This window comes from Hippopotamus amphibius, chromosome 4 (assembly GCF_030028045.1).
Source record: "Hippopotamus amphibius kiboko isolate mHipAmp2 chromosome 4, mHipAmp2.hap2, whole genome shotgun sequence".
NCBI classification, from domain to species: Eukaryota; Metazoa; Chordata; class Mammalia; order Artiodactyla; family Hippopotamidae; genus Hippopotamus; species Hippopotamus amphibius.
In genome coordinates, this window is record NC_080189.1 from 2381494 (window position 1) to 2401956 (window position 20463).

Below are 20463 nucleotides of genomic sequence, written 5' to 3' on the forward strand. Positions count from 1 at the left end.
GGAGGATGTGGAGGCAAAAGTGGAAGTGGGGGCGGGGGGGGGGGGGGGCGCGTGGTTCCCAAGTCGCCGCTCACGGCCACACCTGTTGGCACTGGCTTCCTTCCTTCCAGCACAACTCAGCCATGCAGATACGGGTCCAGGTTTGAAAACTCTTTGCATAAGATTCTTGGTTTACCTCTGACCTAAAGCCAGCTCTTTTCACTCAATCCTCCCTCTTACGCTGAATCTGAGACCTTATAAAACCTTGCCCAGAAAAACCACTTCAATAATCCCAGGTTGTGTCTACCTGGCACCAAATCTCTCTCTGAAAACTGAGAAAAGATGATCTATTCCAGAGACTAGATGCTTGACATTCTGAAGACATAGACTCCTACGCACATCCCTGTCCTGCACGGTGGGGCTGGAGGATAAAGCATGGGAACACGCACTGCATATTAACCTAATACTTAAGCACAAGAATAAATACTGTCTGGCCTTGAGTACCATCCGAGTAAAATGTATTCTTGCCCTTAGAGCTACTCAGATGATGTTATGATGCTGTGAGCCAAAAGATGACAGCAGAATTGAACTATTGCCCAAAAGCAATTACTGATTAGAATTGATTATTTCTACAAAGAAAGGTGACCGATGGATTCGTTGTCCCATTACAGCAGATTTGGGCAAAACTGCGTAATTGTTAAAGGGACGCAGCTACCTGCCATTAAATGGGAACAGGGACCGTTAAGACTCAAGGATGCCTCTGGATACGGGTCTATAAACTGAAAATTAACAGAACGTGATGCCACCACTGGGCTTCCCAGGCTTGTCCTTGAAAGATCGCATACTTACCCGTCCCCTTCCATCAGATGGAATTACGTCGTGCCTGTCGTAAGGCTCTGAGACGTGAGTCAGTGGTGCTTAAAGGCAAATTCATGCTTCTGCCGTGGCTTTTATTTTCACAGGGAATGATAAAAAGACAGATCTCACTGAAACACACAGTAAATTACTAGGAAATGATATGTGACGGGAGAGTTGAAAGTAGTTGCCACGCCTTATTGGATTTGCCTAATTACACGTTTTACTGCCTCCTTTACAGAGCTGCTGCCTAAGGTGTCTGTGGCCTTTATACCTACTTCTTCCTTAATAGCAGAATCAAAATGCCACGTGATCACACTGGCATGAAATCTTACAACTGCCTCCCAGCGCATGGGTGCCTGCGTCCTGCAGAGGGGTGGCCCTCCCAGCCTTTCTGCAGTGGCATTTTAAGAACCCAAGGTGCACATTCTTGACCGATCTGATACAAAAGATCCCCCGGCCACTCCACTGCCCCCCACCCCATCCGTCCTCCCCCAAACAAAGCACCACAAAATTAGGGCATAAATACGTCAGGGTAAGAAAGAGCACACGTACACAACACCCAATGCTGTCGCCGATGGGAGGAAACAAGAGAATCCGGGACAATTGGGCACATACTTGGCCTGCTCCCATGGCCCGGGGATTCAGCGGTTACCATGGCGGGATGGAGCCGGAGGGAGGACCCCAGAGGGCAGGCTTTGTCTGGGCACTGCTCAAACAGAGAGCTGGGATTCAGTCTGCTGGTTTGTGTACTTTGGGGTGAGCCGTCCTCACGCTGAAAAGGCCAAGAGGAGCGGTGTTGGGTGTGACTTGATCTCATGCCTTTGGGTTTCTCTTGGCATCACCCCCTCGGCCCCCCTGCCCCAGGCCATCTCCGCCTTCCCCTCCGTGGAAACAAACAGCGTGGAGCGCTCTCAAGGGAAGAGGCCAATCAGGAGGCGCCCTTCTCCGTGGTTAAACTGCTGGTGGGAACATCCCAGGTCCCACGGCGTGAGTCAGCACAGGAGCCAGAGGAGGGCTCTTCACGTGCAAAAGGAAACTAGCCCGCTGAGGGGTGGCGGGTCTCCTCCTCTTGCGGTGTGCTGTCCTTTGGCCGGTGAGCCCAGGGCTCTGACAGGAGTGGCTGCAGGGCCTGGGAGTGTGGCCTGAGTCAAGGCTGTGTCCCCACAGCCAGGAGGACCGGGCCGGGGCTGGATCCTCTTTGACGTCCGCTATTTGCGCCTCTGAGTGTATTTCCCCACCTGTGGAAGGGGGTGCACGCCTGGGTTGTCGGGTTTGGTGAGTAAGTGACAGTGCGTGGCTGTGCCCGGCGGGTGCCTGGCCCAGTGTGGGTTCTGAGCTGAACAGAAGTGGTTTCCTGTTTAGACTGACGGACACGGACACTAGATCCTTGTTTGGGGCAATTGGGTGTCAAGTAATCAACTGTTTTTCAACAGAGCGGGCCTATCTTGGACCACTTCTTTACTTCAACATTGGCTCAAACTGAGTCAACTTAGATAATCTTACTTCCTGTTGAGGCTTCTTCTCCTCACCCCGTGCGCGTCCATCCCTCTTAGAAACCACCTCCGGGGGCGTCCCTGGCGGTCCAGTGGTTAGGACCCACGCTTCCGTTGTAGGGAGCACGGGCTCCAACCCTGGTCGGGGAACTAAGATGCTGTGAGGCCGGGGGGGGGTCTCCGAGGGCGGTCCCGGGTAAGAATGTGTCTCCCAAGGGGCTGTGACCCCCTCAGTGACACTGGGAGGTGGAGGCGGGCCCCAGGGTGTTACCTGCATCTGACAGATGGGGAGCTGTGGTCCAGAGAGAGCGGGTGACGTCCCCAGAGTCGCTCGGTCCGTCCCTGACTCGGCCCGTGGCTCTTCCATTTCCCCGCCTTCCGCTCGCGCATGAGGGAGCTGGTGCTCCGTTACCCAGGACACTACTCTCTGGCTTGAGCAGCTGGGGTGTCTGGGGCCCAGGCCTTGCACTGCTCCGTCATTGGGGTCACTTTTGTCTCCTCGGCCCCTCCGAGGCCAACTGCGCGATCACAGCAGACGAAGACAGAGGTCCGCAGAGCCCTCTCCCGCAGGAAAGAAGTACCTGGACCCTGACCTTGATGTGGAGACTCCTGTTGTTATTTGTCTGCTTGTTTGGTTTCATGGGGTCACTTTTTCAGCAGCACCCACCAGAGCGTATTTCACAGCACGTCGCAGGGTAACTGGCTCGTTACGAAGAAGCGTCTGTCAGCCGACACATATGTGTTGAGCATCGTGTGAGCCGGAGCCGCGGGACATACAGGGATGAGTGAGACTCGCACCCAAAGGTTCTTCTGGAAATTAGCCAACGTGTGGAGGAGACAAAAGTGGCCCCAGCGACGAAAGGCACGTAACAACCCCCAAAGTTAAACACACGCACGAGCAGCGAGCAGAGGCCGTCAGCTCAGCTCCAAGGGCGGGGCGCACCAGCACCTGGGGACCGCAGGCCGAGATGCGGGACACGGACAGACTCCGTGGACGTGAGAGGCCACAGCTGGCCCTGGGGGTGGACGCCGAGCTAGAGAGCGAACGTGATGGAGAAGTTCACGGGCGGGGTCACAGACCCAACGTGGGGCCTGCAGGGATGGCGTGGGAGACCCACGTACAGGGACAGAAACGCAGGAGAGTAATGTCTGGAATCAGCCCCGTCTGAGTTAATGAAAAGAGACATTTATGACTAAAGACCCCAGAACCACGGGCCGCAGCTCCGGAGGGTGGGGGTGGGAAACGCCCAGGTCGGATGCCAGCTCTCGGTAGGGAGCCCTGTGGCCTCCGTCGCCTCACCTGTGCCGGGAAAATGATGCCCCCGGCCTCACCCACCCCCCACGGCTGCCGGGGGCTCCAGTGACATCTACAAACACATGCTGCACACGAGGGGTTTGCATGATCCCATGAACTTGGGTAGAGTACCGTCTGTGACGCGGCTTCTACCCTACAAACGGGACAACAGATTGCAACAACACACATCGCAGCTCTAGGATCCTAACGGCCTCCTTCAGCCCACGAGGAAACAAGGTCCCAGGCTGTCCTGACCAAGAGTTTACCTGAAGGGGCTGGGGAGACCTTGGCCTCTGCAGTGGGTTCAGTGGAGGCCAAAAAGACTTGTTCAAGAACAAACCAGGACCTGCAAGTGTGGCCTTAGTGGGAACTAGGGTCTCTGCAGGTGGAATTAGTGAAGATGAGGCCACACTGGTGTAGTGACTGGGTTCGTTCCAAGAGGAGGAGAGACCACAGACCCACAGGGAGGAGACGGCCAGGCGACCATGGAGGCAGAGATTGGAGTGATGCCTCAACAAACCATAAGATGCCCGGGGTTGGTGGCAACATCCAGGCGAAGGGAAGGGCGCGGGAGACATCCCTCCCCGGTGCCTTCAGGGGAGCACAGCCCTGCCAGTCCCTGGAGCTCAGACCTCTGGCCTCCACACTGTGAAATAACGCATTTCTGTCGTGCCAAGCCCCAGTCTGTGGCTCTTCCCTGCAGCAGCCCTGGGGAACCAGTCCACAGTAAGACAACCAAGACAGAGCACAGAATGCGCTGAAAGAAACACACTCGGAGACCAAGAGGCAAAAGGCAGCTGGTGAGACTTCCAGACGGTCTGTCCCAGCTGAGATGATGGGACTGCCTGTGGCGGGGATGAGGCCACGGGAGGACCAGGTTGACTTAGCTTTGAGGAATCACGTTTTCTGCCTGGATTTGTGTATCACATAAGCTGTTTTCGCCAATAGTCTGTGTGAAAAATAAAACTGAAATCAGCCAAATTGCAACCCAGCAAGGAGGAGAGCAAGACACAGCATCCCGCCACAGTGATGGGTCGTGGGTCTGACCACCCCTCCATCCTGCAGACGGATAACCCGGGAAGCTGGGCACTGCTCCCTTCCCAGCACGGTTGACCACAGTCCCTGGAGACCCACACATGCTGTCCCATGGTGAACAGAATGCTGAGTAACAATAACAGAAGACCCGCAGGTGAGGCGGGCTTTGGAAATCCTGCCTCTGAAAATCTCTGTCATTCTGAAGCAGCAGTGGTCCCCTCCAGGTGAAGGTTCCAAGTCCTAAAACAGAGCCATCTTGCAGAGAGGCCAGCCCAGACGACTGCTCTTGTTTAAAGGTTTCTTTCATGCTGTGCTGTATTCTTTTCAATAATCAAGGATTATTATTGATTGTTTGCCAAGCAATCAAGAGATCAATACACTCAAACACTGAGAGATCAATAATTCAAGGATTCACAGAAACAATGTCCTTGAGCACACCTAATCTGAAACCCGGATTTCTGCCCACAGCTCAGGGTCAGCCCCATAGCCAGCCTGGAAATGCAGCCTTGCTGGGTGTCTCTCCTGTGACTCAGGAGTGCAGAACCCGGAGCTTCGAGATGGAAGTCAGTCTGGGCATGCTGACCACTCACTGCTAAGTGGCCTTGGGCACAGCCACCTGCTGCTGGTCTGTGTGGCACCAGCCTGGCAGAGACCTTGAGCGTGCCTCCAGGGCAGGGCCATCCTCTGTCACATCTTCTGCAAGCACCTGGACAGGAGATCTCACCTCTCTGCACCTCGTTTTCCTCATCTGCACACGGGCACCTGCTCAATAGGCTTGTGTGCAGTGATTAATTGAATTTTATCCAAGCACAATGAAAATTTATAATAAACACTGAATAAGCAAATATGATTACCCAAAGCTCCAGGTGAGACTGAACTTCTCATCAAGTGGCGCTCTCTGGGTGAGATGTTTGGCAGACACGCGCGGGAACCCCTGTGAGCACAGACCCTGTGCTGTATTCCTCCGTGGGGCGAGGGGCCACGGGGCCGGGGAAAGTGCCCCTTGCCGCCACAGGCCACAGCGTTCCTCCCGAGGGCCTCCCCCTGGAGCGAGGCTTCTGTCTCCCCCGGGAATTCCTCCCCCAGCCAGCGCCACTGGCCGCCCTCCAGGGTGTTCTTGTTAATACCTCCCAAATGGTGGCTCAGGTAAAAATACCAGTCAGGGGCCTGTCGAATTGCTAAGGTCCCAGCGGCTTTTGCTAACGTTGTCAAGCACAAACGTGTGTCCGCACCTCAGTGTCCCGTTCTGCGCCTGCTCCCACTTCCTGACGCGCCCGCCCCCTCCTCCCAGGCCCTCCGTGTCTCTGGCTCTTGGTTGTGCATCTTAAGGGGGATGTGGTGTCGCCCCTTTTCGAGACAGCAGAGAAGGGGTCGGGGGAGAGGATGCACCTGCGGAAGGCTGCCTGGCCTTCTCAGCCGCTGGCCGATAGGACCCCCAGGGCCTCCCAACTCCACGCGTGGCAGAGCCAAAAGGCCCCTGGGGAACCAACCTGGACCAGAAGTGCATCCCAGGAAGGGGCCAAGGTGTCCCAGGGACACACCCAGGGGGCCAGGAGAATGCTCACAGCAGGGGGGGCAGGGCCAGCTCGGCGTCTCCGTTTCCCACATAGAGAGACGGCTGGACGAGCTTAACGCGGAGTCACGGTCCTGAAGGCCATCCCTCAGTAGGGGTCGGGAGTGGCCCTGTGACTGGCCAGAGGGAGAGGGCGGAGGAGGGCAGCCCTGGAGCGGCAGAGGTGCCCCGGCAGCTGGGAGCCAGCAGTCGTGATGACGGGACGCTGCCCGCGGAGCTGGGGGCCCTGCACCGCAGCCCCCACCTGGCAAGCCCCTGCGCTCTCTCTGCTCCGGTACAGAAATGGCCTGTGTTTCCGTGTGTCAGCACTGCATCCCTTTTTTATTTAAAAGAAAACGTTTGGACAGCAGTTGCCCAGATGATGTAAGCACTCTGCTGGCTGCCAAGGTGGGTCGCAGTCGCCCCCCTTCAGAGCGGCGGGCGGGCAGGGACAGCCAGCCAGGGTCTCTCTCGGCCCAGGCGACAGAGGACACGGGCAGATGCGGCCCTGCGGCTTCACCCCCTGGACAGGTGCTCCGTGTCCAGAGCCCCCCCCGCGCCGCCGGGGCCACTCCGCACGCAGCTCCAGGCCCTGCCGACAGGTCAGATCCGGTTCTGGGCCTCATCCTCTGGCCCCCAGAGACACGCACGGCCCTTCAGCCACGCAGCAGCGCGGGCCCACCAGGCACTCACCAAGTAAGGGAGGGAATCGTAGGTCCTCAGGACGGAAAGGGCCTCAATGTCGCCTGTGCTCCTGCTTCAGCGAGCGACGGAGGCCTGGAAGATGCTGGGTCCTAGCCCCGGGCCTGGCGCAGTGAGCAGCTGGGGCACCCAGCATGCCCATCCCCCGGCAGGGCCCTCTTTCCGCTCTGTTCTGCTGAGACATGCTGCCCTGCAGGCACCAGCCCGCGAGGACAGCATCGCCCGCTGGTCCCTCGCGCCTGCACAGCCAGCGCTGGGGTCTCCTCCCCAGTTCCTCCCGCCGCTGGCCTGCTCTCGGCTGCAGCTCGATGGGGACGTGGACGCAGGGCAGCCAGCAGCTGCCATTCACCCAGGTGAGGGCTCCAGTCCTGAACAGCAGGGCCCTTCCCAGGCCTCCTGGGCCACCCGCACCCTGGGGCTCTCCAGAAGGACAGAGGCTCATCCCCCAGGTCCAGGGTCAGGCAAGGAACACGGGGTTAGGAGAGCAATGCTGAAGGGCCGCATCCCTCCAAAATTCAGAGTGGGGGGCGGGGACGTCCCTGGTGGTCCAGTGGGTAAGACTCCATGCTCCCAATGCAGGGGGCCCAGGTTCGATCCCTGGTTGGGGAACTAGATCCCACATGCCACACCTAAGAGTTCACAGGCCTCAACTAAGACCCAGCGCAGCCAAATAAATAATTTTTTAACTAAAAAATTTAAAAAAACCCATAAAATTCAGAGGGGCCCTGGCTGACAATCCCTAGAACTGTAACAGCAGAGATTCAATTTGCCAAAACTGGAACAAAATCAGAAAGAAATTGAAACTGGATGATTGGATGGAAAGAGGCTGAGTACAAGTATTATCAGGAAAAGAAGTCAAAGTGGGGGATGCAGGGAGGAGGGGATGTAAGATTAGAGCCCTAACCCAGAGACCGGGGTCTGGACAAGCGCTGGAGAAGAATGGCAGGCAGTGGCTTTGATGGGGAGCCCAGAGTCCCAGTTGCAGGGCCCAGCGGGTACCACACTGGGAAAAGGGAAATGGGGGATTGCAAAAGCTAACAAGGGGGATGGGAGAGGATGGACCAAGTTGTCTAGCCCCGCTTCCAGGGGCCTCCCAGTCTGGTCTGCACATATTTCCCAAACCGGCAGAGCCAGAGCCTGAAGGCAGAGTGAGGAGGCCATCTAGCGGCAGGGGCCGGAGGGGAGGCGGGGGCCGGGCCCAGGAGGCGCCTCCTGGGGGTGGGGGCAGAAGACAGGCAGCCACCTGTCCTCAGCAGGGATGCTGGTGAGGGATGGAGGGATGGGAGGATGGAGGTAGGGAAGGGTGGAGGGATGGAGGGATGGAGGGATGGAGGGATGAAGGCAGATGACCACGGGAAAGAGCAGCAGAGCCCAGACGAATCAGCAATGGCTCCCGAGGGCTACCTGGGATGTCAGGCCCAGTGAGGCAGAGGCTGGGGTTTGGAACCTCTGACCCACGTTGGGGGGGGGGGGGGGGGGGGGCCGGGTTGTCTGGAGGCGGAAAGGCAAAGAGAGAGAGCCACCTGGCGTCTGGAGGTGGAAGACGCCAGTGTCTGGGGTCTGGGAGGCGGGGAGGGGATGAAAGGAAGGGGAAGCCGGCGGAGGGCAAGACCTCAGCTGCCAGGGTGGCTCAGCTGGTGCCCTTGTTTCCAGGGCAAGAAACACAAATTGCCGTTGATTTTGGTCCTGATGCCCCACCTCCAGCCCCCACCCCACCCCACCCCACGGCAGGGAGCAGGCCCTGGGACTCAGGCGTCAGTGGCAGGTTTACGGTCCACCCTTGTTTCATTCCTGAGGATGGGCCATTCCCCAGGCAGGCGGCCCTGCCAGGCTCTCGGGATGTCCAGGGCTGGCTGAGATGGACAGGGAGGTGGTCTTGGCCCGACCCTGGGGCGAGGAGGCCTGCCCCCGGGACCTCCCGCCGCCTGGGAGTGCAGGGCCAGGGGCGGGCTCTGCCTGCTCCCCACCTGGAGGGAGCCACCCCAAGCCGTCTGCAGTTCCTGTCTGGGGTCTCCATACCTGCACCTGCAGGATGGCACGGTGGCCACAGCGGGTCCCTGGTCTCCAGCTGTAGGGTCGAGACCCCATGCTTTGGCCCTTTCCCCTTTGCCTGAGCAGAAAAAGAGGGGGGAAGGGAAGGGGCTGGGGCGAGATGCCACGCTGGAGAGGGCAATCGGGAGGCTGGAGTGCCCCCAGGGCCCAGGGGCTTCTCAAGCCCCCACACCCAGCCGTGTTACAATCACACTTGCTGCCCGGTGACCACCTCCAGCAGGCCGACCCTCCTGGGTCCAGGACGGTGTGATCTTTCTGCATCTGTTCCACTGGGAAGACCTGATAAAGTTGGGTAGATGCTTCGTGACTCATAGAATAGAAAAGATGTGTGTATGGGGGGGGGGGGGTGCTCCTGGACTGCAGAGCCTTGGTGATGTTCAGTGAGTGTCTGCGAGGGCCTGACTGCAGGTTCTTACACGGCCCTTTCCACCTCCCCCAAAAAACATTTGTCTGTGCGAGCGCTTACTCAGACTGCAGCAAGTATCTCGTCGTTCTGAGGACCCACCTGGCCTCTCCTGCTGCCCCCAGCCAGGCTGGGGTCAAGGGAGGGCGCTTAACGGCACCAAGTGACAGCCAGGCCTCGCTCTGTGCACTCCACGTGAGAGCCCTGGCTCTCTTGTTCTACTCCGGAGCAGTTGCTGTGAGTGAGATGGGAAGGGCCCACAAGGAGGAGGGCACGTTCCGCAAAAAGGGGGAATCTCAGATTTTCTTTTCCTGGTTTAAATAAGACTTTTTAAGTTAGTTAGTTTGTTTCTCAAAGGGCAAGAACTGGGGGCTCCAGTATTGCCGGCTCTGAGCGCCGTGCCCTCCTCTGGACGCCGCCCTTTGACCAGAACGCTGTGCCCCCAGGGCCCTGCCCCACACTCGACTACAGCCCCAGGACCCTGAGGACGGGCTTGCCGAGCTCCAGGGAAAGCCAGCTCACCATGATGTGGAAGGAGCCTGAATTCCACATCCAGCTCATCCCTGGCCTGCACTTTGCTCCGATCGATGGAATCGTGGGGGTGGTGTGTGCACAGCCTTGCCCGCTGCCGCTGCCCCCAGGCACCACGGGCCTCCGCCCACCACGCAGGCACCGGCACCGGCTCCCTTCTCTGAGCTGGGGTGCAGCCCTTAGACGCGCTGGGCCCAGCCAGCCGGACCGTCCCCTCGTTCCCTCTGCACCAGCCCCTGAGCACGCCCCCATTCCACTTCCAGAGAGTTAAAAATAATGCATTCACTGAAACACAATACAGAAGCAGTATTTTCAAGTTTTTCTAAGGTGCTTAAAGCATTTCAAACAGCAGTACGGTAAGTGGTAGGTGCGTGCAGGCCAGTCGTGAGACTGGAATATTCAGGAAGGGGCACAGACCCCTCTTTCTTTCAACTGCAGGGAGATCTGGCCTGCATGATAAAGTCTCTGGGAAAACATTTAAATAAGACCTGGGCAGCTTTGCCCCTCAAACATTTGAGAAACTATTTGTTTGGTGATGGAAGCTTGGGGGTGGGGGCGGTGGGTCTGGATTGTCCTTTAAAAACTTAAGTTGGTTTTAACTGAAGCATCTACCATTCTGGAGAAAGTGAAGGGGGAACGGGAGGTGTGCACAGGGCAGGGGGGAACTGATGTTATCCTCAGCAACACGCCTCCTCCCTCCCCCTCACCTTTGTCTTAGTAAAGATGTTTTTTCTCTTTTAACTAGAAGCCTTCAGGTAAAAATAAAGCCACAGCAGCAACAGAAAAAAAAAATTAGTCTTTTTTAGGGTTAAACATCAGAAGACAAGCTTGTGCTGCTTTGGCCAATCAGATACGCCCCTGCCAGCTATAATATAGTACTGAAGACAGCCTCTCGCACAAGCTCTCAGGCTTGCTACCATTTAAAATCAGACTCTTTTTGTCTTTTGATTGCTGTCTCAAGCCCCAACTCCGATGTGTTCCGTTATCAGCGGCCAGCAGCCTGCCGTTCCAGCCCCCGTCTGGGTGGGGATCGGTGGCGAGTCCCCCGCAGCGGCGGCGGGCAAGGTTATATAGGAAGAGAAAGAGCCAGGCAGAGAGCGAGGGCGCCAGCAGCCAGCCGGAGCGAGGGAGGGAGAGCGCACGGGCAACACACTTGCACACCCGCACCCTCGCGCCCTCAGACCTGCTCGGGCCAGCCTTAAGGTTCCCCGGGCTGCGTGGACGAGATGCTGCTGCTGGCGAGATGTCTGCTGCTGGTGCTGGTCTCCTCGCTGCTGATGTGCTCGGGGCTGGCGTGCGGACCCGGCAGGGGATTTGGGAAGAGGCGGAACCCCAAAAAGCTGACCCCTTTAGCCTACAAGCAGTTTATCCCCAACGTGGCTGAGAAGACCCTAGGGGCCAGTGGACGATACGAAGGGAAGATCACGAGAAACTCAGAGCGATTTAAGGAACTCACCCCCAATTACAACCCCGACATCATATTTAAGGATGAAGAAAACACTGGAGCCGACCGACTGATGACTCAGGTAGAAACCGGCGCGGGGCGTGGAGTGTGCGGCTCTCAGGCGTGATGTGTAACCGTGCAGCTCAGTGTGTTTGCTTTCAGGCAGGTCGAAAGGCGATTTTGCCTTCTCCTTCCCCACCCACCTGCCGGCCTACCATCCCTTCCTCTTCCTGGAAGGGAACAGAGGTGAAGGGTCCAGCTGGAGAACTTCAGGTGGGGGTGGGGGCGAGGAGGCTAGGGGATGTGGTCCAGGGATGGCCCTGATCTGATGTGTCCTGCTGGGCCGGCCTGCCCACCCCGCCTCAGCTCTGGCTGGTCACTTGGGGAGACCTTCACTTCGGGGGCATCTGTCCTTTCCAAGTTGGCAGTGGGAATGGAGAGAGGGGGCGAGAACCCCCTCATAAAGTGGTGTCCAGGTCACCGTGCAAGTGCCGCCTCTGTGCTTACACGTTTCCCTTCTCCTCTGTGCTTTTCTTTGCCACCACGACCCCCACCCTGCTGCCCCCCACCAAAGACCCTCAATGGGAAAAGCCAGGAGGCGGTGCTGACAAAAGGTCGGGGCTCCGGCGGCGGCCAGGCTGGTCCCTGACGGGATCACAGAGCTCCACTGCGATTCCGCTGGCAGTTGTGCCCATCAGAGTGTGAACGTATCGATATTGCTTTAAGGATGCCCTCTCATTCTCCCGAGCCCGCGGTACTTGAGGGGAGGGACTTAGAACTTACTGGCATTGCATCACGCTAGTTTTCAACCTGCTTGCATAGGAATTAGGAGGGACTAGATATTAGCGGGAGGGGTGCTGGAAAGAAGAACCAAAGCAAAACACGCATTCCTCTCTCCCTCTCCTCCTCCGTTTGAGACTTCTGGCTGCCAGTGGCAGACTTTCCGCAACTCCACGCACGTATAACTGAAGCTGGAAATGGATTTCCTGGCAAATATAGGTCAACATCCCTTTTATTGCCCTATTAAAATATTCAAGTCCTACCTTTAGGGCCAGGAGCGCACCGCAGCTGACGGAGCGGCGCTGGCGGGGCGCAAGTGCCGGGGAGGCTGGGGGTGGGAGGGACCGAGGAGCCACCTCCGGGCCGCTCCGCTCCCCAGCCCGATGCCCGGCCTTGCCGCGGAGCCGAGAAAGGCGAGGGGCAGGCGGGGCAGCGGGCTCCAGCTGACGGACGGGGGCGGAGCGGGAGCGGAGCAGAGGGTCCTCATCCCCGGCTCCCGAGCATCTGCTCCCGACCACCTTAAATCTGGACCGCGAGTGTGGACGCGCGCGCCTGTGCCCGAGAGCGGCGCGAGCCGCAATTAACTCTGCGCAGGCCGCGGGGTGCCCGGCGCGTGCGACCGGCTGCGGCGCTTCTCCGGCTCGCCCGGGGCTCCGACGCCCTGGTCACCCTCCATCCCGGCGGGAGGGCAGGGGCCTTCCCGGGATCCCTCGGAACCGGGGAGAGGGGCGCGAGGCCAGAGAAAGCGGCGGGGGCGGGGACGCCGCAGGTCCCCGAGCCGGAGGGCTCCGCGGACGCCGCGGTCCACGCCGGGCCGACGCGGGAGGGCGCGGGGTCCCGGCTCGCGCCCCGCCCGGGGCGCCGGGCCTCGCCGGCCCGGCCGCGCGGTGCTGAGCGCGCGGAGCCGCGCACCCGGGCAGACGCATCTCGGCTCCACTTACTCCCGGGTTATCGATCCCGCGGCTCGGGTTTCAGCGCGCGCGGGGCCGGGCTGCGGCCGCCCGCCCGCCCCTCCGCGCGCCGCAGCGCGGGCTCGGCAAGGGCTCCCGGCGGCGGCGCTCCGACGGCCCGGCTGGCGCAGCGGCGCGGGCGGGACCGGGCGGGGGCGGCGGGGGCGCTTCGGGGGCCCGGGCGCCCGGCCCAAGCCCCCGGCCGGCTCCCTCGCCCCGCCGCCCCCGGCCGCCCCGCCGGCCCCCACGGCCGCCCCGGCCGCCGCGTGCGCTGGCCGCGTTTGAACTTCTGACCTTCTGTCAACTTCCCTCAGACGAACGAAACGAAAACAAATACTTTTTTCCTTGGGCAGTGGCTATTCCCGTTCCCAACACAAAAGGAGGGGGGAGGGGCAGCGCCGTGGGGTGGGGGGGGTAGAGGCTGGCCCAGATTGAACCACGGACCCCACAAAGCTCCCCTGGAAACGTGGGTGGCTGGGGAGGGGCGCGGCCTGGAAGGCGCCCCCCGCTTTGCCGCTTCCCCGTCCTTCCCGCGTCCCTGGTCCTCAGAGTTCAGGGGCGGAGGGCGGGGGACGCGGGCGGCGAGGGCAGGGCCGGGGGTGGGGGGGGGGCAGCGGCAACGCCCCCCGGGCCCCGGGCCCCTGCTCCGCACCCCGCCCCCCGGCCCCCCACTTACGACAACCAGCCAGCCTCTGCTCTCAGGGGCGTGTCCCCCCCCCCCCCGCGTCCCTGTGTGTCTGTCTCCCCAGTGTGACTGCCGCCCAGGGCCCTCAACCATGGCAAGATCGTCCCCAGTGGAACTTTCAGAGCAGTTCAGGAACGCATGAGCTCCTGGTTAATATTAACTGGAGAGGGGGAGCGCAGACAGACACGCTCTCCCCGCAGGCCGCGGTGCCGGGGGCTCCGAGGGGGCAGGAGGCCGCGAGGGGCCGGCCTGCGGGCCGCGGTGGGCACCGGCCCGGGGCGCCACGTTGGGCAGGTTTCCGGGTGCGTGGCGGCCCCGGGGAGCGGCGCTCAGGTGTGGGTCTGGTGGCAGGGGTCTGGCTCTCCAGCGCGGGCTGGAGGAGCGGAGCGGGGTGTGCGCGGGGCCGGGGGGACCCTTTTGAAGTCGGGACACCCCTCCCCCGCGCTGGGGAAGCCCGTCGGCGTCGGCGGTGACAGTCCCGGCCCGGCTGCCGGGCGGCTGCGCAGACCGGGGAGGTGGCGGGAGCTCAGGCGTGGGGAACGACTTGGCCTCCGCCGACACAAAGCCGGGCCCGGCGGCCCCGCTGGGCTTCACGGTGGCTGCACAGAGGCGGGCTTGATTCGCGGCACACGACCCAGTGAATTGATCACCGGCCCGGGCTGCCCGGCTCTGCCGCGACCGTGCCGCCCGGCCGGGGCGCAGAGCGTCCTGCAGCCGCGGGCCGAGGCCGCGCTGCGCCTGGCGGAGCCGGGGGAGCGCGCGCGGGGCGCGGGGCGCCGACTCGGGCCTGGCTCGGCCCGGGGCTCCTCGCCTGGGGTCTCCACCTCTTGCCCGAGCGGCGCCGCTCAGAACGCCGGGGGCGGGGGCGGGGACGGGTGCTCCCCATCCCGCCCTCCCCCTCGCCAGCGGCCCCGGGGGACGCCATTGAAAGCGTCATCTGCCCCCCGAAAGCAGGGAGCTGGGGTGCGACGGGGGCTCGGGAGGCGAGTGTCTGCGTGTGCGCGTCGGTGGTGTGCGCCTGCGCAGCCGGTTCCACATCCCGGCTCTAAACTGACCCTGGTTTACTGATTGATTTTCATGTAAAACGCATTCAATCCTCAAGATGACCTCACTCAAACTCTGTCCTTCCGACTTTTTTTTTTAAGAAAACTGTTGGCGGGCCCAGAAACCTGCAAGTGCAGACCTGTTAGCAGGACCGCCCCTTAAACCTCCCCCACCTCCCAAACACACACACACACACATTTATTGTATGTTTAACTGTACAGCCATGTACTAGTTTTCATTGCTGCCAACAGGACTTCTCCTGTTGCGCAATCGGTTACATCCCCTAAAACGCGGCAGCAGCGATTGCCAGGGCCCCCCCACCCCCACTCTGTAGGAAGAGCTCCCCGCCCCCTCCCGCTAGAATGAGGGCCTCTGCTGGAGGCCGTGTGGTCATCTCGGGTCCCGGGGTCCCGCCTGGGGATCAGCCCTGCCCTCTGCAGAAGTCCCCTCGGCAGTGTCGCCTGCCTCCCCGGGGGATGCCCCCACCATGAGTTTGTCACCACTTCCTCTTTTCCGAGCCCGCACCCCGCCAGCCGCCGTATCAACGTCCAGTGAGTGACTGTCCACACAACACGCACGTGACCCAGCTCCTTCTCGCACCCTTATCTGAATGAGACCCGAGAATTATGCGGGAACTCCCACAGCTTCACCCCGGCTGGAGCCCCGCCTCGCCGCTGTTTCTTTACTCCTACAGGCAGTTTCCTTGTGGGGGTGGGGGGAACCCCAAGGGCGGTTTCCAGAAGGAGGCTCCCCCAGGCCAGAGCTCCGCGGCCCCAGGCCTCTCCGGCTCCCCCTCCCCCACGCCTCCCCCCACCCCTCCCCCCAGCTCTTAAGTTCGCTCTTCAAACTTGCAGGACACCATTCTGCGCCGGCCAGGAAAACAAGGGGGGGGGGGAGGGAACAGGTTAAGGAAAACAAGAGACACAATCAGACCACAGAGAAGCCTGGAGAAAAGAGTTCCACGGGGAAAAGGAATGCGGCTGCCCAGATAAAGAATGTTTGTCATCCGGCCTGGCCTTATTGAAAATCATAGCTCACCTGGCTGCCTTTCACTTCTGCCTCCCCCACCCCTCGGGCTGCTATCGGGGTCCCCCCGGCCTCTCTACCTTTGGCTTAATTCTCGCCTCAGATAGGCTCAGGGCAGGAGGCCGAGCCCAGAGATAAGACGAGAAGCCCATAGTGTGTTTTCCTTCCTGCGGCCACGCTGCGCCCCGGGCCTCTCTCCGGCCTCCGGGGAGGGTTTGTCCTGCACAGGTGCGCGGCGATGCCGGGGGCGCGGAGGGCGCCGTGGAGGAGGCTGCGGGCCCTGGCCCGGGGGGCTCCTGGCGGCTCTGCGGTCACTGTCCGAAAACACGCACTCTACTTCTCTCAGGGAAACGGCACCTGCTTCTCAGCCCTTGCTGGGAGCTCTGCTACTGCAGATGTGGAGGAAGGCCCTCAGGTCGCCTCCGAGAGGTCGCGCTCTCGGAGCGGGGTGCCACCCCCTCCTCCCTACCCGAGGGCCCGCTCTCCGGCACCAGCTGGGCCTCGTCCCGGGCCTTGTCTCCCTACTTCTCCGCACAGCCCGCGCCCTGCGGGACTGGGCAGAGCAGCCCACACCGGGTGCGGCTGCGGTGGGGTGGGAGCGAGGGGTAGACCCGGATGCTAACGTCCGCTGGGTCCCCCCTTCTCTCCACAGAGGTGCAAGGACAAGTTGAATGCCTTAGCCATCTCCGTGATGAACCAGTGGCCCGGAGTGAAGCTGCGGGTGACCGAGGGCTGGGACGAGGACGGCCACCATTCGGAGGAGTCGCTGCACTACGAGGGCCGTGCAGTGGACATCACCACCTCCGACCGCGACCGCAGCAAGTACGGCATGCTGGCACGCCTGGCCGTGGAGGCCGGCTTCGACTGGGTCTACTACGAGTCCAAAGCGCATATCCACTGCTCGGTGAAAGCAGGTGAGGGGACGGGCCCACCCCCGCTGACAGCACCCCGCAGCAGCTCTGGATCTGCGCCCCGCAGCCTGACTCAGGGAAGGCGGGAAACGGGGGGAGGGGGCAGGCAGGGAGGGGATGGGGCGATGACCGGTGTTTCTGTTGTGGGGACATACTCTCTGAGGCCTGTCCCCATCCCCACCCAGGAACTGTCCCTACTTTTGAGGCCACAGAGGCCCACGTTCTCTGGGCCCAGATGCAGAGGGCATCTGGCCTCCCAAGCCTTTCCCCCACCCCTGTTTCCGGAGCCCCCACTGCTGGTGGCACAGACAGGGAGAGACGATGGGCTGGGGGGACTTCCCTGGTTAGAGACTGCAGCCCTGCGCAGCTAGCCAGCTCTGGCCCAGAGCCTTTGTCTCAATGGGGCTTAAGAATGAACCACTCCCTGCTCGCCCTCCCCCCGCCCCGGCCCCCGCCCAGCACAGGAGGTTCTGCCCGGGGTGGAAGCCCGGTCCACAGCCCTCCCCACTGAGCGCCTGTGGTTTCTACACTAACTTAACTCACTCAGCCTTTGGGAAGAGGCCTGGTGGGAGGTAATAAAGCCAGTAGTTACCACTTCCAACATCTGGAGACTGCAAGCCCAGAAGCAGCCATCCTTATTAGGAACCAGCTGGGCTGCCCTGAGCCGCAGGCAGGGCCAGGAAAGCCAAGCCTGCAGCTGGAGCGCCCGCCCCGCGCTGGGAGCCTCACTTCCCTGGGCCTGCAACGCCACACGCTGTCGCAGGCGAGGAACAGCGCCGGAAGGGAGGCGCGCGCGCCCGCGCGCGCACAGGCCCGGCTCTCCCTAGGCGGGTCTCTCCATCTCTCCGCGCGAGTTGGCGCATTTAGCAAGACAGTTCATAGAGACAGTTCATAGAGAATTTCGGAGGCACTGCGTCTTCCCCCCACCCCCAGTTTTGCCTGTTTGTCTCCTAAGCTGTATTTTAACAGCATGTATTAGTAGGGAAAACACTTTCAAGGCGTCGAGCCACACTTTGGAGGTAAGGAAGATACTGGCTTCCTGTCGCAGCAGAAAGAGAAGGTGCGGAAGGCTGGGGAGAAGGTCTGGGCTGAAAGCCCGAGAAAGGGTCTCAGCCGCGAGCAGGGCCGGGAGGCGCGCCCCCACCTCGCGGGGCTCCTACGTGGAGGCGCGGCGCGCGGCCCCCTCCGGGCTACCCCTGTCCGCGGGGTCCCTCCGGCGGGGGTCCCTCGAGGTCTCCTCGCAAGTGAGCAGCCGTCTTCCGGCCCGGGACCCCGCCGGGGGCGCGGGGCCGGGCGCGCAGAGCCGCTCATTGGCATTCCGCGCACGCGGGCCGGGCGCGGGGCGGTGCGTGTCAAGCAGGGTCGTGCGACTCGACGACTCAGGCTCGCCTGAGTCCCGGGCGCATTCCGGGCGGCGACGGCGGGCCTCCAAAGGCCGGCCCCGCACTTCATGCCGGAGAAAACGATGAGAAGATTAAAAACCCTCAGTAATTCCAGCAGGAAGATTCTTTCTCGCGATCTCTATTTGCAAAAAGCATGATCCCGGAGATTGGAATGCAAGAAGACGGGGACGTCCCCGCCCCTCCTCCCCGGCCCCCTGCGCGCCGCCCGACTCCGATTATTGTCCTGGGGACAGTGAGCCTCAGAGAGCGACAGAGGCCGGAGAAAGCGGGTAGTCAAGGGGCCTTGAGAACCCGGCGCTTCCAGAGCTCGGAGCAGGCCCCGCCATTTAAAATTCAAATACACATCTCGAGTGCTTGGAAGAGAGGCCTGGCTGTGCAAATAGTGCTTGTGAGGCCCGGGCTTCTGGAGAGCCCGCGTGTGAATCGCGGGGGGTGGGTGGGGGCGGGGGCCGCACCTGAGCAAATAGGGAGGGGGCGGCCCAGAGCCGCGCAGAGAGGGAGCCGAGAAAGGGGAGGGGGAGGGAATGGCAGCGTCCCGTCTTCCAAAAGCGCCTCCCACTCGTTGCAGGAATCACACTGACAATGGCGAGCCCTTTATTGGATTTTAATTAGAAAATCCACAGCAGCCCCGGATTTTCACACCTCGGCCAATTCTCTGGAATGTTTGTCCAGTTGCTACAACTACTACAGCTATTTTTCACGCCCCGCCCCTGCCCCCCACCGGCCGACACCGAGGCCCCCCCGCCGGGCGCTGGGGGCTGGCGGAAGAGGGTCCCCGCCGCGCAGCCCGGGTGCGGGACGCACCAGGGGGCGCGGCCCCAGCGCCGCAGGCGGGAGGCAAGGAGGGTGCGCCCCGGCGCCCGGGTGAGCTCAAGGAGGCTTCCTGAGGAATCCAAGTGGAGAGCAAATACCTTCTGAATTCGTGGCGAGGTTGGGTGTGTGCAGAGCCGCCGGGCGGGGGGACGGGGTGGGGGGGAGGAGGCGAAAGGGAAGGAGTGTAACCGGCCTCCCGCCGGAGACGCCAGTCGACCTTTGTCGCCAGCAGTCCAATCCTAAGAGAGTCGTTGAGGAATGCGTCTGCATCTGAATGTGGCCACCGAGGCGGTGGGGATGGGGGAGGGAGGTCCGCGCGGGACCAGCCTGGACTCGCTCCCCGGAGCCACGCGCATCCTCGGCGCGGGCGCGCGCGGGCCGCCAGGCGTGCGCCCCCCTTTCCACTCGCGTCTTCCTCTCGGGACTCACCCCCCTGCCCCCTCTTCTCGCCCCCTCCCCCCCGCAGAGAACTCGGTGGCGGCCAAATCGGGCGGCTGCTTCCCGGGCTCGGCCACGGTGCACCTGGAGCAGGGCGGCACCAAGCTGGTGAAGGACTTGCGCCCCGGGGACCGCGTGCTGGCGGCCGACGACGAGGGCCGGCTGCTCTACAGCGACTTCCTCACCTTCCTGGACCGCGACCACGGCGCCAAGAAGGTCTTCTACGCCATCGAGACGCGGGAGCCTCGCGAGCGCCTGCTGCTCACCGCGGCGCACCTGCTCTTCGTGGCGCCGCACAACGGCTCGGCCGGCGCGGGGCGGCCGCCCGGGGCCGCGCCGGGGCGCCGGGCGCTCTTCGCCAGCAGCGTGCGCCCGGGCCAGCACGTGTACGTGGTGGCCGAGCGCGGCGGGGACCGGCGGCTGCTGCCCGCCGCCGTGCACAGCGTGACGCTGCGCGAGGAGCCCGCGGGCGCCTACGCGCCGCTGACGGCGCACGGCACCATCCTCATCAACCGGGTGCTGGCGTCGTGCTACGCGGTCATAGAGGAGCACGGCTTGGCGCACCGGGCCTTCGCGCCCTACCGCCTGGCGCACGCGCTCCTGGCCGCGCTGGCGCCCGCGCGCACGGACCGCGGCGGGGACGGCGACGGCGGGGGCGGCGGCCGCGTCTCCCCGCCCGCGCCGGGGGCGCCAGGTGCGGCCGACGCGCCGGGCGCCGCGGGCATCCACTGGTACTCGCAGCTGCTCTACCAAATAGGCACCTGGCTGTTGGACAGCGAGGCCTTGCACCCGCTCGGCCTGGCGGTCAAGTCCAGCTGAAGGCCAGGGGGCTGGGGCGGGGCGGGGCGGGGCGGGGGGGGGGGCGTCGGGAGGGGGCGGGGCGGGGGAGGGGCAAGATACCGCAGATGACACACGGAAAAAGCGCACGAAATGAGACTTTGATTATAATAATAATGAATAATAATAATAAAGTAGGACAGTCCAAAGTAGACTATAAGGAATCAAAGACCCCGAGAAATTCTGTTGTTGTGTTTAGTTTACATATATATATTTTTGAATTTTTTGATTCT

General features: G+C 61.9%; 1 protein-coding gene across 1 annotated transcript; it reads left to right on the forward strand.

Moving 5' to 3' along the window:
• Window positions 1–11122: 11122 nt before the first annotated feature.
• SHH (sonic hedgehog signaling molecule) lies at window positions 11123–20212 on the forward strand. The gene is made up of 3 exons (XM_057732797.1): window positions 11123–11425; window positions 16481–16742; window positions 19422–20212. The coding sequence occupies exons 1-3, from the start codon at window positions 11126–11128 to the stop codon at window positions 20210–20212; spliced, it is 1353 nt and encodes a 450-aa protein (XP_057588780.1). The 5' UTR covers window positions 11123–11125.
• Window positions 20213–20463: the final 251 nt, after the last annotated feature.